The 18,568-nt window shown below is 44.5% G+C and overlaps 1 protein-coding gene across 1 annotated transcript in view; it reads right to left on the bottom strand.

Moving 5' to 3' along the window:
* LOC147893966 (protein CYCLOPS-like) overlaps positions 1–17,349 on the bottom strand; it is a 76,186-nt gene extending 58,837 nt beyond the window's left edge. The window contains exons 1-4 of the mRNA XM_087385464.1: positions 16,643–17,349; positions 3,146–3,195; positions 2,549–2,686; positions 2,289–2,343 (exon numbers count right to left, since the gene is read on the bottom strand). Coding sequence (XP_087241590.1) covers positions 2,289–2,343; positions 2,549–2,686; positions 3,146–3,195; positions 16,643–17,020 — 621 coding nt within the window. The 5' untranslated portion in view covers positions 17,021–17,349. The remainder of the gene's footprint in view (positions 1–2,288; positions 2,344–2,548; positions 2,687–3,145; positions 3,196–16,642) is intronic.
* Positions 17,350–18,568: the final 1,219 nt, after the last annotated feature.

Genomic DNA, 18,568 nt, shown 5'->3' with positions numbered 1-18,568 from the left:
TTTTGCTCCAGGAAGTTAAAAGTGGTGAGGAGGATTAGTTTTGGTTTTCCCTAACCCGTGTTGGGTATAATGTCTTTGTTAATTGCCCTTTGCATGGTAAGGGAGGTTCAGCTCTATTGCGTCCAAATTAGCCTTGGAAGGGAAGCAACGGTTTCATCAAGAAGGGGGTTGGTTCCCTTCCTATTAGAAAATGTTTGGATCAATGTGGTGAGCATGTATGCCCCAAATAAACCTAGGGAGAGATGTTTGTGCTGGAATTATTTGAATCACAAGATGGGAGTAGATAGATGGCTCTTAGGGGGACCACATACTTGTTTGTGTTGAAGCAACTTACGCTGGGCTGCTCCCTGCTCCCAAGCTTCCCCTCCTCCTCCCCGCCTTTGCCATAACCCCCCTCCCTTCCGTCCAGCCCGCCCTCACCTATTCTTGCTGCTCCACCTTCCACCCGTGCCCCTCCCTACGCTGCCCCTTGCACCTCTCCTCCTCCCCACGTCCTTTCGCCCCCCCGTCGTGCCTTCTTTGCTGTCCCCCCCGCGCATTCTCTCCCTCCTCCATGCCTTCTCCTCCTCCTCTGTTTCTTCTCCGCCTCCCCCTCGCCTCATCCTCCACCCCTTCTTCTCCATCTCCCTTGCCCCCTCTTCACCCCCGCTCAGCCTTCTCCTGGCCGCGCACGCAGGCTGTTGCCACCCCCAAATCTTCCTCCCGCGCGCTTTATTCCCCGCCTCTTCTTTTCCACCTTCCCCACTCCGCTTGTATTTCTTCACCCGCCTTTTTTCCCATAGGGCCCTTCTCTGCCCCCCCTTGTGGGAGTTTTTTTCCCACCATTTTTGCATCTACTTGGAGCGATTGCATTTAGGCGAACCACCTGCTTGTGTTGGGTTGAGCCTCAAGGGTCCCTTTCTGAGCCCTCTCGCAGCGCTTCTTGAGAAGCATGCAGGTGTCATGGCTTTCTAGTTACTTGCACGTGGCTCAAGTCTTGCTCAGCCCTCAGCCTGACCGTCTACAATGCCAACGTGGCTTTTTACTTTCTTTTTTTGTGCTTTGCGTTACTTGTTGACACTTGGAAGAAAGAGAACCTGAGGACGACTTCAGTCTAGCCAGAAGGGCTCAAATGGCAACACCTTCGAACCCCCTAGCCATCAAGGTTATTCTCTCTCCCCAAGACAAACAACAGGTCAAGCAAGCAGTTCAATCCCTCAAGGACAGAGCAGTACTGAGCTGGATAGTAGGGCTCACCCCTTCCAGGAAGCCAGATCTGCGAAACGGCTGTTTCCTTTCTTTTTTGTGCTTTGGGTTAATTGTTGACACTTGGAAAAAAGAGAACCTCGTGGCAACTTCAGTTTGGCCACAAGGGCTCAAATGGTAGCAAATTCAAACCCCCCAACCGTCAAGGTTATTCTCTCTCCCCGGGACAAACAACAGGTCAAGCAAGTAGTTCAATCCCTCACGGATAGAGCAGTAGTAGGCCGGATAGTAGGACTCACCCCTTCCAAGGAGAGTTTAGCATTAGAGGGGGACCACATCCTTCTTTAGCTACACTCACACGACACCACCCAGGCACTAGTTGAGCAGAGCCCCATCTATTTGGGCCAACTGATCACCCTCCTCCAACCCGGCAGTCCCCTTCCCACTCCCTTAGCATCCCGCGTTCCTTCTCAGATCGTGCTTGACCCTCAACCCACAAGTAAGGGCGGGACCCCACAAGTAAGGGCGGGACCCCACAAACAAGGGCTTCTTCGTCCTCTCAGAAGCCTAGTCCAGTTGGGGCCCTAGAGCTACATCGAGATTCCGAATTCCTATCCTATGCCGTTGGAGGTGATGCTTCTTGTTCTACAGCCCCGGAAAGGGGGTTTGATCAGTGCAATGGGCTCCCATATACATCTAGCTCCGAGGTTTCAGTTCGCTTTCACAGGGGTGGAGAAGTGGACTCCAGCTCTATTTGATGCCATGCTTGGTGACCAGTTGTCGCATACGATGGCCATTGTATAGGCCCGTAGGGTTTGGACCTATGGCTTGCCCATGGTGCCGAAGTTAATTTTCAGTTGGGCTTTGCACAGGAGTTATGAAGTTAACGACACTAGACAATCTAAGCGTAAACACAGACTTCAGTAGAAAGAAGAGAACAATATATCAACCATCATTTGAACTAATGAATGAAATTGTTCATCCAGAACTTCACTTCAACAATTTGGTTTTAGTAAGAAAGTATAACTATGTCATCTACGTCACTTCGATACATTGAGCCTAGGAAAAAAAAAGTGAAATGTGAGATAAGTCATGAAAGCTACCTGCAAGGAGGTGAGGTCAACACGAGCTGTCAAGGATTTTTCCCCAACTTCATCCCTGAAACAAAGCCATTCAATCCAGGTAAAGCCATACACAATAGAGGCCACAATATAGCTAACAAACCCTTTTTATTTTATTCTCTCAAAACAAGTGAAATTTTGAAGACTAGTGACATTTAAAATCCCTCACAATACATGGAAATATTATAAGCTTGAATTTTATTGCAAAAAAATTAAATGGCATTTAATCATGGACGCAATACCTTGGTCTCGATTGATCTCCAAATGTGTCATTAACAGGGAAAAAGTTTGTAGGAAGGCCGTGTTGCTCATAATTGTTCACCATTTGTTGAGATCCTGGACCTTGTTGAGGATTGGCAAAGCTGATATCATTTGATATCCTGAAAATTTGACATCCATAAAATTGCAAGAGCCTTAGAGCAAGATGGCTCATACACTCCTCTTTAAAGTCTATTGAATACAAGAAAAATAATACAGCATCTAATGTAGCTGCTTCATTTTATTTTAGTTTATTATTTGATCCCTCTCTCATATGAAAAATCTGTGGTACTTTTTTTGGGGGAAAAAAAAAATCTGTGGTACAATTTTTTTTTACTCGCTCCTATATATGATCTCTCAAATACTTAAACTAGGCATTCCAATTGCCTTGCACATTCTTAGGGCATCAATTATCAATGGTCTCATCCTTTTGAGGAGAAAGATATATCCCCTACGCATAGTGTGACGATACAACCATTGCACAACCCTCATAACACACAACATGGCAAATACAACGACTATGCCAAACATCCCAAGCACAAAGTTGTATGTTCACTATAACAAGGATATAAATCAATTACCTTCGGGAAACTTGCCGAGCCCTATATGGGGAGGCTGTTGCATCAGGTCCCTGAGCCAAACATACATGACAATATCTTTACCAAACGGCTAGAACCTCACAAAATGAGCAAAAAACAAATGAGTATGAGCTTCAATATCAAAAAATCTACTTTGAAGTAAAAAGTAATATCACTTTAATCATCCCTTTCTTAGTGCAATGCAAGGTATCCATTCTTTGCATCCATTCCTAATTAAAGAAAACAAAGTTTTGCAACTGTTAGTGGAAAGCGTACCAAGATGGCCCGAAAAGACAAGCGTCACATGGAATAAATAAACAAGACCTATTCAGACAATGAGGACAAAACTTCAGCAAGAGTTGAAAATAATGTCGAATACCCAAATTGGTGTTCAAAGGTCAGCCAAAGGACAAAGACAAGAGCTCTTGAAGACAAGATGAAGGGCAGGTGCCCGAGAGAACAAGGGTAAAGATCGAAGTGAGAGGAAAGGTGCAAAGGCAGGATCCCAGTGAAAGTAACTAAAAAAACGGTTACAAAAGAGAGAAGAAGAAGAGTCGTCGAGGCGAACAAGAGAGAGCAGACACACATACAGACACAGAGCCGAAGGAGGAAAAGATATCTAACACACAGTAAGGTACATAGCCACACAGCAATGTGTAGCATTCAAGGCAATCCCATTTCCAAATAGTTATCAATGCAGTACCAAAGTATAGTTCTAAATCTAATGTATCCGTCTACCTGTTGATGTCACAAGAAAAAGTGGAGACCTGAACCGAGTGAGGTTTCATTTAGTGGGAATAAAAAGCAAGGCTAGCTTTTGCCCTTTAATTCCAAAGCTTGCTCGGTTTCAAGCACTTGACTAGAGATTGGAAGTGTGGCAACCTTTTCTTGATCCTCGAGGTTAAACATCGCCAACCCCATATGCAATAGCTTCCCTGTGTGGTAGCACAACTTCTTTTACTTCTACCTCCTTCTTTGGGAATAGAGCTTCATCCACACGTACTGAGGCTCTTGCTTCATCAACCTCGAGAGCCATACAGACTAGCCTCATGGCCTCATGGGGTCCTGGGAGGAGGGCACAAGTAGATGTAGCAATGGGCCGATTCTTTTATAGAGCAGATGATGTAAAAGCCCACAATCCTTACTTCATTGATATGGTGAAGGAGATTGCATCCTTTGGACCAACTTACACTCCTCCCTCCTATGAGGCTCTACGCACCACAATTTTGGCAATAAAGAAGACCACATAGAGAAAGCTTTGACTCCCATCAAAGGCATATAGCAAAAATGTGGTGTCACATTGATGGGAGATGGATGGAGTGACACCAGGAGCCACTCTATTCAGGGCATCATTGCATACTTTAGAGGGGCCAACTTCTTCATTAAAGAAACGGATAATTCAAAGACAGATAAGTCAACGAGAGGTTGGATAGCATTTGGGTAGAGGCCATTCAGCATGTAAGGGAAGATAATGTTATTTAGTTTGTTTCGGATGGTGAGAACTCGTATGTAGGCACCACTTAAAGAAGATGCCGACCACCAGCATGTGTGCACATGCCTCTTGAAAATGAGTAGATATGGTCACAAAAAGATGCAAAACAAAGGCGAAATGAGGGTAACACGGATGTCGGCTGTACAGAAACCCTAAACGGGTAGAAGACAGCTGTGCAGAGACGGAAATGAGGCTGAATCTGAACTGGAAATGAGCAGAGCTGAGGCAGCTGCAGGAAGAAGGGCTTAAACACAATTAGGGTTTCTGGTTAGGGTTAGGTATGGGATGACATGGCAGGGCAGCTATGGCAGGGTGAACCTACTCTGATAGCATGTTAGAAACATGGTGTGAGTGAGAGAGAGAGATAGGCTAGGGAGTAAAGAAGTGGTACAAAAATGTAGAAACCATGAAGACTTTTATTCATTCATCAAGTATGAAATGATAAGTGAAGTACAAGCGTTATATAGGATACACACTCAGACACTTGCACCAAGTGCATATGGGATAAGTCCCATAGTGACACGTGGCACTCACACATGACTCACACATGAACTAATACTAGATCTCCTAGTACTACACACCAATACGTCACATCAACACACTCTTTGGCTATGATATCTCCAACACGTATGTTCCAAAGATAACGACGGTTTTACTTTCAATTTCCTTATTCACTAGAAGAGGATTTCAGGTCATCTTTGCGAATGACAAGTGTACGGTTCGTGCTAGGAGAATGATTATGATTGGTGTTAACAGGCACACAACTGTCATAGTTTCAACTGTCACGGTTTGTTTCAACTTGATGCATGCAAGAAAAGAACACAAAGTGCATAATCTACATCCACCTCTGCCATGCACGATGTAGAGTTGTGGCATGCCAAGTTTGGGCATTTAACTTTGTTAGACTTATGCTTTGCAAAAATTTCAAATGGTAGATGCCTTGCCTCCTTTGGAAACTCCTCACAAGCATATATGGGAGGGGTGCATGAGGAGTGCCCATAAAGTTTTTGAGAGACGAGCCTCTCCTTCTTTGGATACTGGTAGTTGATATGATATGATTGTATTAAAGTCCGCATGAGACCCTTCAGGATCTATGGGACTGGCTGATCCCTTTACATCCTGTGAGAGAAAATATTACAAACTTGTTATGTAGTAAGTACTCCTTGGGCTAGCTTGTGTGCTAGTCCCAGTACCTTTAACTTCCTAGCTTCTTGGCCAGCTACTCCAACATATTTTCAGATTATCTCTGTTGCTCCCATAACCTTCTCTTATGTGTGTAGGCTCTATATTTTAGGAGTATAAGATGCTCATTTTGTACCTCCCCTTTGGGGCAGATTTTGCATGTTCTTTCCTCTCTAGGGATGTTGGGTATTGCCCATCTACCCCTTTCTAAGTCCAGTTCATGTAAACTAGTTCTGGTTTTGTAGATTAGATGCTTTTTAAATGTTGGTATGTCTCTCCAAAGGTCTCCCCCGGCATTCCATAGCTGTCCATTGAGTTAATTTCTTATTTATAAAACTGCATTTTTGTCACCGGGTTTCACCATAGTATTTGTAGCATTTTTTTGTCACAATCTCCCTTATTCCACAAGCATCTTCCAGTATATCAGCAGGTGTTATACCCCGTGATTCCATCACCACTTCTTCATTCCCTCTTTGTGCGAACCCATGATTTGCGTAGCTTCCATCGCCTTGTGTGGTACCATACTGGCATTCATCCTCTCAACTTTACTGAGGTAAGCTATGAATTGACATAATGCTTCCCCTTCTAGAGGTATCATACCTATACCTTAACCCCTAACTCCCCAAAATCAGAAAACGTTTATGTAAGTTACACCTTCCTTGCTATGTATTCTCATCCACTCTTCCAACACATCGATAAAAAGTCCGAAAAGTGTTGGTGAGAGCGGGTTGCTTAATCCCTATGTCACTCCTTATTACAGCTTTCCCCTTGGAGCATGATCCATCTACGAATGGCTGTGCTAATTCAGCTAGAACCTTCTCATAAAGTCGGTATGTAGCTTCTCTAAGTTCTAGAGGAACTTTAAGCTTTTCCAATCTTTCCCATAGCCTCTTGCATGGCACTGTGTTGGAGGCCTTCTTGAAATCTACTTGCACAGATCTAGTTCGTGCATTGAAATCCCCTACTAGAATATTCTGTTTAGAAAACCTGGATATATCCTCCCCTAACTGCATGAGGGGTCTTCTCAAGATATGATGCTTTGCTTTTGTAAGATGGGTGATTGTGGGAGTGCAAAATAGCATGCTGCCGTTTTGATACTCCCCTCCTTTGCCATGACATCCAGCCTCATATATTGTTCGTGTGGGTTTTCTTTTACAACTTTTGGTGTCTTTTCCCACATCATTATGATGTAGCATGCTATCCCACCAAAGCCCCGTCCCCCTATGTGTGTTTTTGCATTTCATATTGATGTTTTTATGAATCCTTGAAATTATGGGAATGTGTTTCCCTCATGTTCCCATCTCGCCAGAATTATAAGTATGTTTATCTCAACTATTTCCTCTTCCAATGCAATGACATTGTCCACCGTCCAACCTCTTAAACTCCACACTTTGATCCTAAGGGTGTCAAGTCCCTATGCTTGTTTCCCTCCCCCCTTACTTTTTCTGTAATGATATGTATGCATGTTTACCTTTCTTTTTTGCATTTCTGATTTTTTCCAACTCCTTGAATTTTCGGGCATATTGACTCCATGTAAGGTCCTCATAAATCCAAATGGAGTGTCCCTTTAATTGGTGTTTGTGGTTAAACACTTTGAGGCGGGATTGAGTGTCCTGAACTTCACGAGTATTTGCCTTGGCTTTTCTCCTTTCCTGCCCACCCAGAATGCTTCTTGCCATGTAGTGGATGATATGTGTATTGTTTTTTGCAAGATGTGGGTCCTTGACTTTCTCTATGTCCTCATCCTCACTCTATTCTATTCCCACAATTTGTTCTCCTTTTGTTCCTACAGTTCTTTCATTGTAAAGCTATCTCATCCATTTTGTTCTTAACTAGATCATCAATAGTATTGATGATGTCCTGCTTTGGTGACTCTGGTAGAGTTTGCATTTGGTCTTTCTCTTTCACCACAATTTGTCCTTGCATATTCTTTCCCACTCTTTGTTTCATGCTATTGAATTCGGAATAACTTGTCTCTTTTTTCTTTTCCATTTCCAGCATTTTTTGAAGCATCTCATGCATCTTGTCTTGCATTGTTTGGCTTCTTGCATTAGGGTAGTGTTTTCATTCTGTAGTTGTAGCATAGCCTCATACATTTGCCTTCTTGTTGATCTGTAGACTTGGGATACGGTGACAGATTACTGCCAAGTATTTTCTTAGGAGTAAACCATTCTCTTGGGACAAATAACCTCCCTCTTGTCCTTTTTTCAGCTCAAAATGTCAGTGAATCTTTTGCCAGATTCTTATTTGCCTTCAATCAACTTTACCTAGATTTAACAGAGGTTAGGCATCTTGCACAATGTTCTTTTATGCTTTTGAATCTGTGTTTTATATATGACTTGTCAATGATTTATATGTTGTACTACCTCATTTTCAACCTGATTTGACTTCAAGTCTTGATTTCAAAGCTAGTGGTCCTCTCCTGTGTTCTTTAAATTGAACTAGATTTTGATTTTCTGATTTGATTTGGGTAGTTCAAACCTTGGTTTCAGGTTCTTTGTAGATTTGGGTACAAGGGCCTAGAGCAAGTCCTACGGGTCTTGGTGTAATCCCGACTGTGCTAGAGCTGCATGTGCTTGTAGAGGGTCAGCTGAACTCTGAGGTGCAGTTTTGATCATTCCTAAGGGGGTGAAGCACATGCGCAGCAGAGACGCTTCATTCGCTGGAATGGAGCCTAGGTGTGGCCTAGTCTCACTATGCCAGTGAATCATGTCCAAGGATGCTCCCAGAAGTCACCGACACCTAGGCATATCTTAGTGACTAAGCCAATCAGTCACTTAGACTAAGCCAATAGCCTTGGTTGTCCCATAATGCCGAGACGGGCTTATCGTCTGCTGCGCGATGCCTCAAATGAGGGCTTGTGACTAGTAGCCTTGGCTCTCCCGTGATGCCCATATGGGGCTTGTCCTCTACTGTGCGATGGCTAGATGGGGGCGTGTCCTATCTCGTGACAACCTCGCGACAGTGGAATTTGAGGCATCTGCTAGTGTAGAGGCTAGGAGGGGAGGGGGTGCAACCCTTAGAGGCTGGAAGCCCACTAGAGCTCCTCATTGGGGAAGTTTTCAGATTTTCACTGATCTGTAGAAATCCTTTTGGAAGAGGCTTTGCAAATCCCTCTAGAATTAAAAAATCAACCTTTTCTTTTGGCTCTCTATTCATGGAGGGATTGCAGTGATCTAGTGGAGGTCAAGATTTGGGACGGATTCCACTTGTCCTCGTTGCCGTTCTACTATAGATTCTATTCAACATTGCCTTTGGGACTGCAGATGGCAAGGATCATTTAGAAGGGGATCATTTTCAGCACCTCTATATGTTCTTATGTCTTCATGAGTTAGGGCTCGGTAGCATGGCTCTCTCTTTTGGGGCCTCGCATGTTTTACAAGAGACATGACTTGTCTTGGGCTCTTCCGATTCAACACCATGTGGTTGAGTCATGTTCTTTAAGCGATGTTCCTGGCTCTCTGTGTGGACTTGTGCATGCCTCTGTGGATACTTCAAGGGAGATTATGGCAAGCAAAGCAGCGTGGCATATTTGGAGATGCAAATGTATAGAGGCTTTAAATGGTTCCCAAGTCCGCCCAACTCACACATTGGCTAGCATCTAGACAGACACAGTACACACCTTGATAGTCATTTGGGGGACTATGCATGGACCTTCACGAGCAGCCTCTAGTAGGAGGAATGTTTTCTTGAGGGAGTGGAGGAGCTCCCCTTTCTGGATGAGTTATCTTCTTTGAATGATGTTCCTGGCTCTCTCTGCAAACCTACACATAATTCTGTGGATCCTTCATGAGAGATTCTGGCGAGTAGAGAAGTGTGGCATATTTGGAGATTCATATGTACATAGGTTTTGGATAGTTCCAGGCCCGCCAAACTCACACATTGGCTAGTATCTAGACAAACACAGTGCACACCTTGATAGCCATCCGGGGGACTATGCACGGATCTTCACGAGCAACATCTAGTAGGAGGAATACTTTCTTAAGGGAGTGGAGGGGCTCCCCTTTCTTCTCGGAAGTCCCCACAGGCTTGAGGTGGCACTAGCAGCCTCAACCTTCGTTATTTTCCAACTCTTTTACTACAGGAGCTTGATTTTATTTTGTTCTTTCATGCATCACATGATGTACTTTTCCCTTGAGCTTCACTCTTGGAGTTCTATTCATACTTAATAGAAGGCTGTTTTTCCCCTCCCGCCCCCCAAAAAAAAAATCATAGGTTCTCATTCCCCAAGGATGGTGCAGTCAGGGCTGCAAAGAAATTGCAACTAGTTCATAGTGATGTTAGAGGTCCTATGTGGACATGATCTTTGGAGGTCACTTGTATTTTGTTACTTTCCTAGACGACTTCTCAAGATTCATTTGGGTCTTTGCAATTAAGAAACAATCAGAATGGTTCACTATGTTTAAGCATCTCATTGCTATGGTGGAGAATCAATCTACTTGCGGGATATAGACCCAGGGTCCAGACAGAGGGGGGGAGTACATGTCCAAGCAGTTAGCAAACTTCCTGGAATAGAAAGGCTTTGTACATCTATGCATATGGTCTGCTACGCTCCTCAACATAAAGGATGGCTGAGTGGAAAAACAGGCCACTAATGGAAATGGCCAGGTGCATGATTAAGGACAAAGGACTGCCTCACAACTTCTGGATGAATGCAAAATTGGCTCAAATCATCTTTTGAACAGGTGTCCTACCCAAGCACTTAAGGTTATGACACAATACCAGGCTTGGTATGAAAGAAGACCCAAACTGAGGAGAGAGATCAACGGTGCAAAGTGGGCAGCCCCATGAGTCGAACTAGCATTGGCAGCCACATGAGCAGTATGCCAGCTGCCATGTGGGCAGAAAGGACAGCACAAAAGTCTGTCAAAAGGCTGCGACTGACGCAGCATCAGTCTGGAGCAGAAGAAAGCCTGCAAGGACAGCCAAATGGAGCTGTCAGGGCCAGATTAGAGGGCAGCAAAGAGTGCTGAGGTCTCTATCCAAGACCAGATGGGTGCAGATCGGAACTGATCTGGTAGTCAAGGCAGAGTGAAATCTAGGCATCTAGAGCTGGACTGACATGTGGCAGCAAGGACCTGTTCCAGGTACAGTTTGAACTTTGGAGGTGTCCTGCAAGTCTAGGCAGGCTGGAAAGAGTTAGCAGACTAGCAAGCAGCAGATCTGCACAGCAGTTAGAAGCTGTCTGGAGTGCATTGCCAGGTCAGGACAGAGTAAAAACACCTAGCAGACAGGTGCAGCAATGGCGCGGGCCCCGTGCAACAAGGCAAGGTACTTTGGACTAGTTTATGTCTGCATCAGCAAGTCGGCCAGTCTGTAGATTTACATACTAAGTCGCTTAGTTTACCTGAAGGATTCCAGGCCTATAAAAGGCCCCCAGCCTTGGAGTCTTTGAATCCAATTATAATCCATTCTACAGAGATTTTGGTGCCTCACATTGGTCTGCCAGCACAGCAGCAGGGAGATCCAGAACACTTGCGAAGGTCCTCAGATAGGGATGCCTACACAGCAGCAAGGAGGACAAAATTCACAGGAGACTTGTGCCACATCATTGGCTGCAGACGGAGGCAGCAAGGAGGTCAACGATCGAGCAGCAAACAATGCCTTATGATTGGCTGTCCAAGGGAGCAATAGGAAGATGTATTTGCATGGCCCCTCTACGAAGCCCACAGAAGCTCTCTGTTTTGAAGGTGCCACGAGGAGGTAGGAGAACAGATTTTGGGAGCCATAGAGGTCCACATCTATGAAGCACCCTCTGATAGATGGTGGCACACTGTGTCCACAGATTGTATTGTACGGTATCAGATCAAATTGCATCTGTTATGATGATGATGACTATGGTGATATACCTAGATGAATCCATGAACATTCCCAAAGTCATCCTCTAAAAACACAACATAGTGCAGTTTCAATCTCACGAGAGTCACTCATAAGATTGAAAACCATAAACTCCATCACGCATAGCAGGGACTAGCTACTATGACATCCCCACTGACGTCATCAGCGCCCAACAGTGGGTGTAGACCATAGTATAAAAGTATGCTCTCACACATACAAATCCACACACCCACACATACTTGAGCATCCATTTATACAAAGTCTTCGTACTGAGTTTCTGTCGGCACTCCGGAGGTGAAGGGCAAACTCAGCCATGACTATGGTGATATGTATGAGGATGTTCGCTTAGTAGCTCCACCCTTTTGCTCATTGTATCAGGTTTTCTATCAGTCTCAAAGACCCATTGGTTGGTCTTTAGTAGACTTTAATAAACTCTCTCTCTCTCTCTCTCTCTCTCTCTCTCTCTCTCTCTCTCTCTTGCTTCCATGCATACTTACAGGTTCCCTCGATGAAGGAGACCGACAACCATGTACGCAACACTCTTTTGGGGCTGTGACTTACCGGTGGCTGAGTGGCAGAGATTCAAGAGATTGAGTGACTTATCGGTGGCTGAGTGGCAGAGATTCAAGAGACTTACCAACGGCTGAGTGGCAATCATGGGGTCAAGGATGACCAGGAGTAACCCGTCGGTTCTTCACCAGATCATAGAGGCTGAGTTCACTATGACACCATTGCGGATTGATGCCATCTACTAGATAGTGACATATCTACACAAGGTGTGGGCCTTACCCTGATGGAGATGACCGAGGCTGGCACTAGAGTCATCCACACGACTAGTTGAGAGCCGGATCAGCACAGCATGGTATGCACGTATCTCCAAATGGTTTCGATCTCAAGGCATTCAGAAGGATCGTCTCCCCCCTTTCAGTATAGTCTGGACTCCCCATCCCTCTAGATCCCACGAGATAAGATCAACCGTATCATACAGTTGAATTTACTTCAGCTATATACATCACGGAATTGCAAAGGGGACTAGGAGTTGTCTACTAAGATCCAGTTTTAATGGGATCACTTTCTGAGGGTATTAGATGTCGGACTGGTCATTAGGCCCCAATATCTGGAGGACAGGCGAGTTATCCATGAACTGAGGATTGCCATAGGACGGATGCGAGTCTCGTCACACTAGTTGAGAATTGAGGTAGGGAGGACCACAGGCACACCTGGAGAGCAGAGGATTTGTAGGTTACGCACGCTGGCAATAATGGATACATAGGAGCACTTTCTATAAAGAAAAAACTACACTCTGGATTTGGTGGACTTGCTTGTGGGCAAGAAAGCAATAGGCACAAAGTAGGTTATAACCTGAAACACAAATCAGATGGATCTATTGATGAGACTTTTGCTCCCACTTCTCGTATGCCTACCGTAAGTGTGTGGTAGCCATAGTTGCATTTTATGGATGGCATGTCAAGACTGCATTCTTGAATGGGGACCTCTTGAAGAGGTTTCTATGTCTCAACCCATTGGTTTTGTTGTACTTGGCAAGCAAGACAAAGTTTGCAGGTTAAAGAAAGCCATTTATGGTTTGAAGCAGGCTCCTAGAACTTGGTATGCAAAGATGGATGCATTTTTTACCAACCAGTGTATGCAAAACAGTCCAAATGAAAGCATCCTTTACGTCAAAAAAGAAGGGGGGGATTCGATCATCATCATCTTACATGTTAATGACATGCAGCTCACCGAGCACCCTTTACGTCAAGAAAGACAGGGCAGATGTAATCATCAACATCTTGTATGTTGATGATATGCTACTCACCGGTACTAATGCTGCAAACATTCAGATTTTAAGGCTGAATTGTAGAAGATATTTGAGATGTCTAACTTGGGGCTGCTACAAATATTACTTAGGCATTCAATTTGTACAAGATGACAAGGGCATTGGTTTGTTGCAGTCCAAGTACAAACTGCTTGAACAGTTCAAATTTCGGAGTTGTAAGCCTATTACAACTCCTATGGATCCAGGGCTTAAGTTATCCATGCATGATGACCGTGAGCAGTTTGATGCCACCATTTACAGCCCCATTGTAGGGTGCCTAATTTACTTGTGTAATACACCCCCAAACATTCAATATGCAGTATTCTAGTTGAGTAGATTTATGCACATCCCAAAGACCTCACATTGGCAGGCTATGAAGCATGCTTTCAGATATCTGCAAGGTACTCGGTCTCTTGGTTTTTACTATTTCCCATGAGGGATAGCTTGCATTTACATGCTTACAGTGATTCGGATTGGGTTGGTGATTTTGATACTAGGCAGTCAACCAGTGGTAATTGTTTCTACCTTGGACACCGGTGCATTTCTTGGCTAAGTAAGAAACGATCAACCGTTGCTACCTCATTATGTGAAGCTAAGTACTTTCATGACCACAGTGGAATGTATCCGGTTGAGACATGGTAGATCTACAAGCATCGTTGGAGGAGCCTAATTCTCACTAACAGTTAGAGTGCAGTGGCGCAAGATCCTGTGTTTCATGCATGCATGGAACACATAGAGATACATTGTCACTATATGAGGGAGCGGCCACAAGAAGGGGAGATCAGCTTGGTCTTTTGCCCTACACATCAGAATGTGAAGATCTCTTCATCAAAGTTTTTCCCCCCGAAAAGTTTGAGGCTTTCTGCAAAGCTTTCAACTTATATCCATTTGGTGATTGACACTACTCCTTGCACATTCAGACATTGTTACTGCAAGGGGTTGTTAGAAATATGATCTCTAAGGTACTGGCCAATGTGATAAGGGTTAGGGGAAAGTCTTTTCTAAATAAAGGTTTTCCCCCTAACCACAATTAGTGGCCGAGTTAGTGGTACAATCAATTTAGGGTTTTAGGCTTTTGTCATGTTGACAACCCTCTTGTATTTTACCAGGCCAATCAGCATCACTTTGCTGTCTCAGCACCCTTATGTGATAGCCAAAGCATGTAACTTTGAGGGTGAAATCTATGGGAAGGAATGGCCGTAATGAAGGGGCGGGAAAGGACTATTGTAGCAGTACCCTAGAGAGAATTAGAGGGGATTGTGGAGGGGAGTATATAAGTCCAACCCCCCAACTTTTGGGGTGGGAAAACGGACATGTAGTGTGTGATTCTATGAGCATCAATAATATATATAAGATCTCTCATAAGTGTCAAGTAAATCTTGCTCCATAAACTTATAATTCTACAAGAACACGGCTGTAGAGAGTCCATCCTCACCAATGATTGCCATCAGGCCTCCAATCTTCATCCCACAGCCTCTATAACAAGAGGGGATGCACTACCAACCTAGGGCTCTGCCATGTGCAACTCATAGGACTCGAATAGTAGTGCAAATTTGAGGTCTTGCCACTGCAAAAAAAGAAGGGGGGAAACTCCTATATCCTTGTTAAAGCCAAAACAAGCGGTGTTGCATGATACTCTTGCTCTGCCATCCCTCAGTAAAATAATGCCATCCTCAAAGATAGTGAACCAGCCAGTATCCAAGGGTCATGCAAATGTCCTGCCTGTAGTGTCTACAAGGAAGCCAGATCCTGCTTGTGCTGCCATCTCTTGGCAAAAACAGGTATGCAGGAAAGAGACACAGCCAGAGTCTATGCTCTGTCAAGACGTCTCATCCACTGTGCTGGCCTCTGCATGCCGATTGAACAAACCAAGTATTCGTGCAGAATGTTGAGTCCAATCCTCCACCAGTCATTTCTGGAACCTGATGATAACACCTGCATCCCTGCTTCTTTGACATTGCCAAGTGCCGGTCACCTACATACTGATCTCCCTACCTGCACCTGGACTCATTAAAAATCTAACATCTCTCAAATAGGGTGGTGAGCCTGCAGGTTAGAAACTCTACAGTTCTACCTGCACCCAATGCATAAGCAACAACAAGATTGCTGAATGCATTACATCACTTATGGTTGTTTTGTTCTCATCACTTATGGTTGTTTTTTTCTCATAGTGCTACCTGCAGCATTCACAAATGTCTTTCCAAGATACACACAACCACATCATTAACGATTGGCATTTACCTTGTCTTCTTGCTCCTTCCTGATTTTGTCTCTATAAACCAAAGCCTTTTATCATGCATGTTGAGGTTGTAACAAAAGAATGCTTTCGTTATGCTTTAGCAATGAAACGTGAGGGAATAAGACAGGTCAGGCATTGATAGCAATTCCGCCAAAGATGACATAAAGGCATTTTCCTAGACTCACAAGTCTCAAAGTTCAGTTGCCATTGCCTGAGTCGTGAGCAAACCACAAGGTACACCCAATGGGAGTCAGGGCTAAGGCCAAGTCTTTCCGGACCTGAGATATGCACACATGAGCCAGAAAATGGATGCACTTGACCATCCACATTGAGACCTGAACGCTGAAGAAACCTCATTTTATCTATCGAGCTATGCCAGAAAGTCTCTGATTTGCGCACCCACCTAACGCTGAAATAAATAGATAACGATAACTTCCATCTTACCCTTCTATATTTCCTTCTTTTTCAAAATGGGCATGTGTGTGTGTTGCACCACTCGTACTACTGTCTTCCAAACAAAAAATTAACTAGTAAAATTCTTGTTTCAAGTATGTTTTAAAATCATACAGTATACGATTCGTGAAAGCTCTATGCGTTCCTACCGCAGAGCAGCCACCCATTCCATATGAGCTGCTAAAGATCCAGATCCAATAACTTCGATCTACACTGAATATTCTTCGTCTTCCCCGTAGTAGATGTGTTATCTATCCCTGAAGGGCCCCTGTAAGCGTATGTTTCGCAAATGCCTTGTCCCTAGAGAGAAGAGCGCAAATTCTTACCATGCTCTTATTTTAAAAATAGGGGATTCTTACACATGCTGCCAAATACAACGAAATCTTCCTGTCACAGGATGCTGAAGGCTGCCTTCCAAATCCGGATTTGAAGCCTCTAGTTGTGAGAAGAAACGTGTCGAGGGCCAAGGGAGCCCATTACCTCTTGGTTGGAGAGCCACGAGGTGAAAAGCTCCTCGCTATTCCTTCTGGACGCCATAGGCAAATTTGAGAGCCCTAAACCGTCCATACTGGGATTTGATTGTGTGATGGCACCGTCCACAATAGTCCGTATTAAGATCTCTTCGCTCGTAGTGCGAAAATTCGATAGTGGCTCGAACGTAAACCCATCTGATTCAACTCTGTTAGCCAGGGCATAAGAGTTTCCCCTGCTAGGCAAGCGAGAGTTGCTGTGGGAATGTTGGAACTGAGGCTGAGCCTGGACGTGAGCTTGGTGGGCTTGCCCTTGGGCCATTGCAGCTCTGGCTTGGAGCTCATTGGAGTGGCTTCTTGTTACTCGTCTCTCGAGCAGTTCGACCATTTCGTTGTAGGGCGGATGTCCGTCGGATCAGCAGCCGGGCGGGAGGGAAGGCGATGCAAAGGGAGAGGTAAAACGGAGAAAGGTGATGGAGGGGGGGGGGGGGGAAGTCAAAGGGGGTTGAAGGTGGGGGGGAAAGGGACCCAGGCGGTCAAGGAAGAGATGATGTAGTGGAAGAAAAGGGAGGAGGGGAGGAGGAAGAGAGGCAGGGAGGGTGCCGAAAGGGGACGCGGAAAGGGCAACAGATGCTGTTCCCTTGTGAAATAAAGAATTCGAGAGCTCCGCCGCCATAGCCATCTCTGCACAGTCCTCACCTGCCTCCAAAGTCTAGTTCATCGATCTATTCTAAGTAAAAACTCCTCCACTGTCCACCTTTCAATTACTGTTTACCGTTGAATTCTCAGTCCCATGAACATCCTCCTCTGCCTACGTGGACACCTTAGATTGGCCTCGGAATCTTTTGTGGCGGTTGATCACGTGGCACTGCTTTGCCGCCTGACGTGGCGCCCACCCCCCCTCGTCCTTGTTGGCCACACCCCCCTCCGTCGGTATCTTAATAAAATCCGTCACTTAATGTCTTCACCTAACCCCCCCGCCTCCTTTGGTTTTGTCTTCTTCGTCCCGTTTCAAAGATTTGGGTAAGCATTGAGCAACCAGCACGGCTTCCTAACAAGTGATGAATATCCCTTTGGTCCAAAAGGATAGTGAGAATAACACACGAAGCCCACCCCAAGAAGAATAAGAGAGGAAGCTCAACACCCCCAAGAAGGTCAATTAAATATTTTCATCCTCATTAGTTCACATCGGGAATGCTCAATCAAATATGATCATCCTCACTAGTTCACATGCCCGATACATGCACATGCAAGCGCACGCGCACACGTGTGTGTAACAAGTGGTTGCATCTAGCATGGACTAAAACCATTGAATTTTTGAAAACTCCCCCTTACCTATGATACTAGATTTAATTATAAAACCACCTCACCATCATATATCTCAATGGTGATGGCTGAGTATATCTGACATAAAATTTTGGATTGATGACAACTCAACCATAGCATGAATATTACTTATGTATCTTTATGTCCAAGGCCTCAATTATACTAGCTTTGAAAAAGGTAAGGGATAGTGGTACAAAATTTTTAAGGACTCTAGCCAATTTCCTATTGTGGCCTCCCTTACAAGTTGCCCTCGATTGCTTTATTAAATCATTTGGTATTGTCTTCTCTAGAGTGCATTGAAAGTATCCTTGAAATTGTCCCTCTTGGCTCATGTTAAAACACTTTTCCTTTGTAGTTTACATAGCCACCTTGACTTATCCTCCTACATCACAACCCCTTGAAATCTACAATCCCTTAAGCAAATCTTTGTCAGCATAGCAATAAGTTAGCTCTAGCCCTAGGCTCCCATTGCTACGTTCCAAGGTCAATCTCATCCTCGATAAATATCCATAAATAAGCAACTTCATGGAGTATTGCTCTTAAAGTACTTGATCGTCTATTGCTATAACAAGATAACAATGGAACTACAAGCTAGCATTGTGAAATCATT

Source organism: Dipteris shenzhenensis, chromosome 15, assembly GCF_047967505.1.
Source record: "Dipteris shenzhenensis isolate YYH24624 ecotype China chromosome 15, Dip_SZ_1.0, whole genome shotgun sequence".
Taxonomy (NCBI): domain Eukaryota; kingdom Viridiplantae; phylum Streptophyta; class Polypodiopsida; order Gleicheniales; family Dipteridaceae; genus Dipteris; species Dipteris shenzhenensis.
Note: the sequence above shows the minus strand (reverse complement) of the source record. Positions and strands in the feature narration are given on the sequence as shown.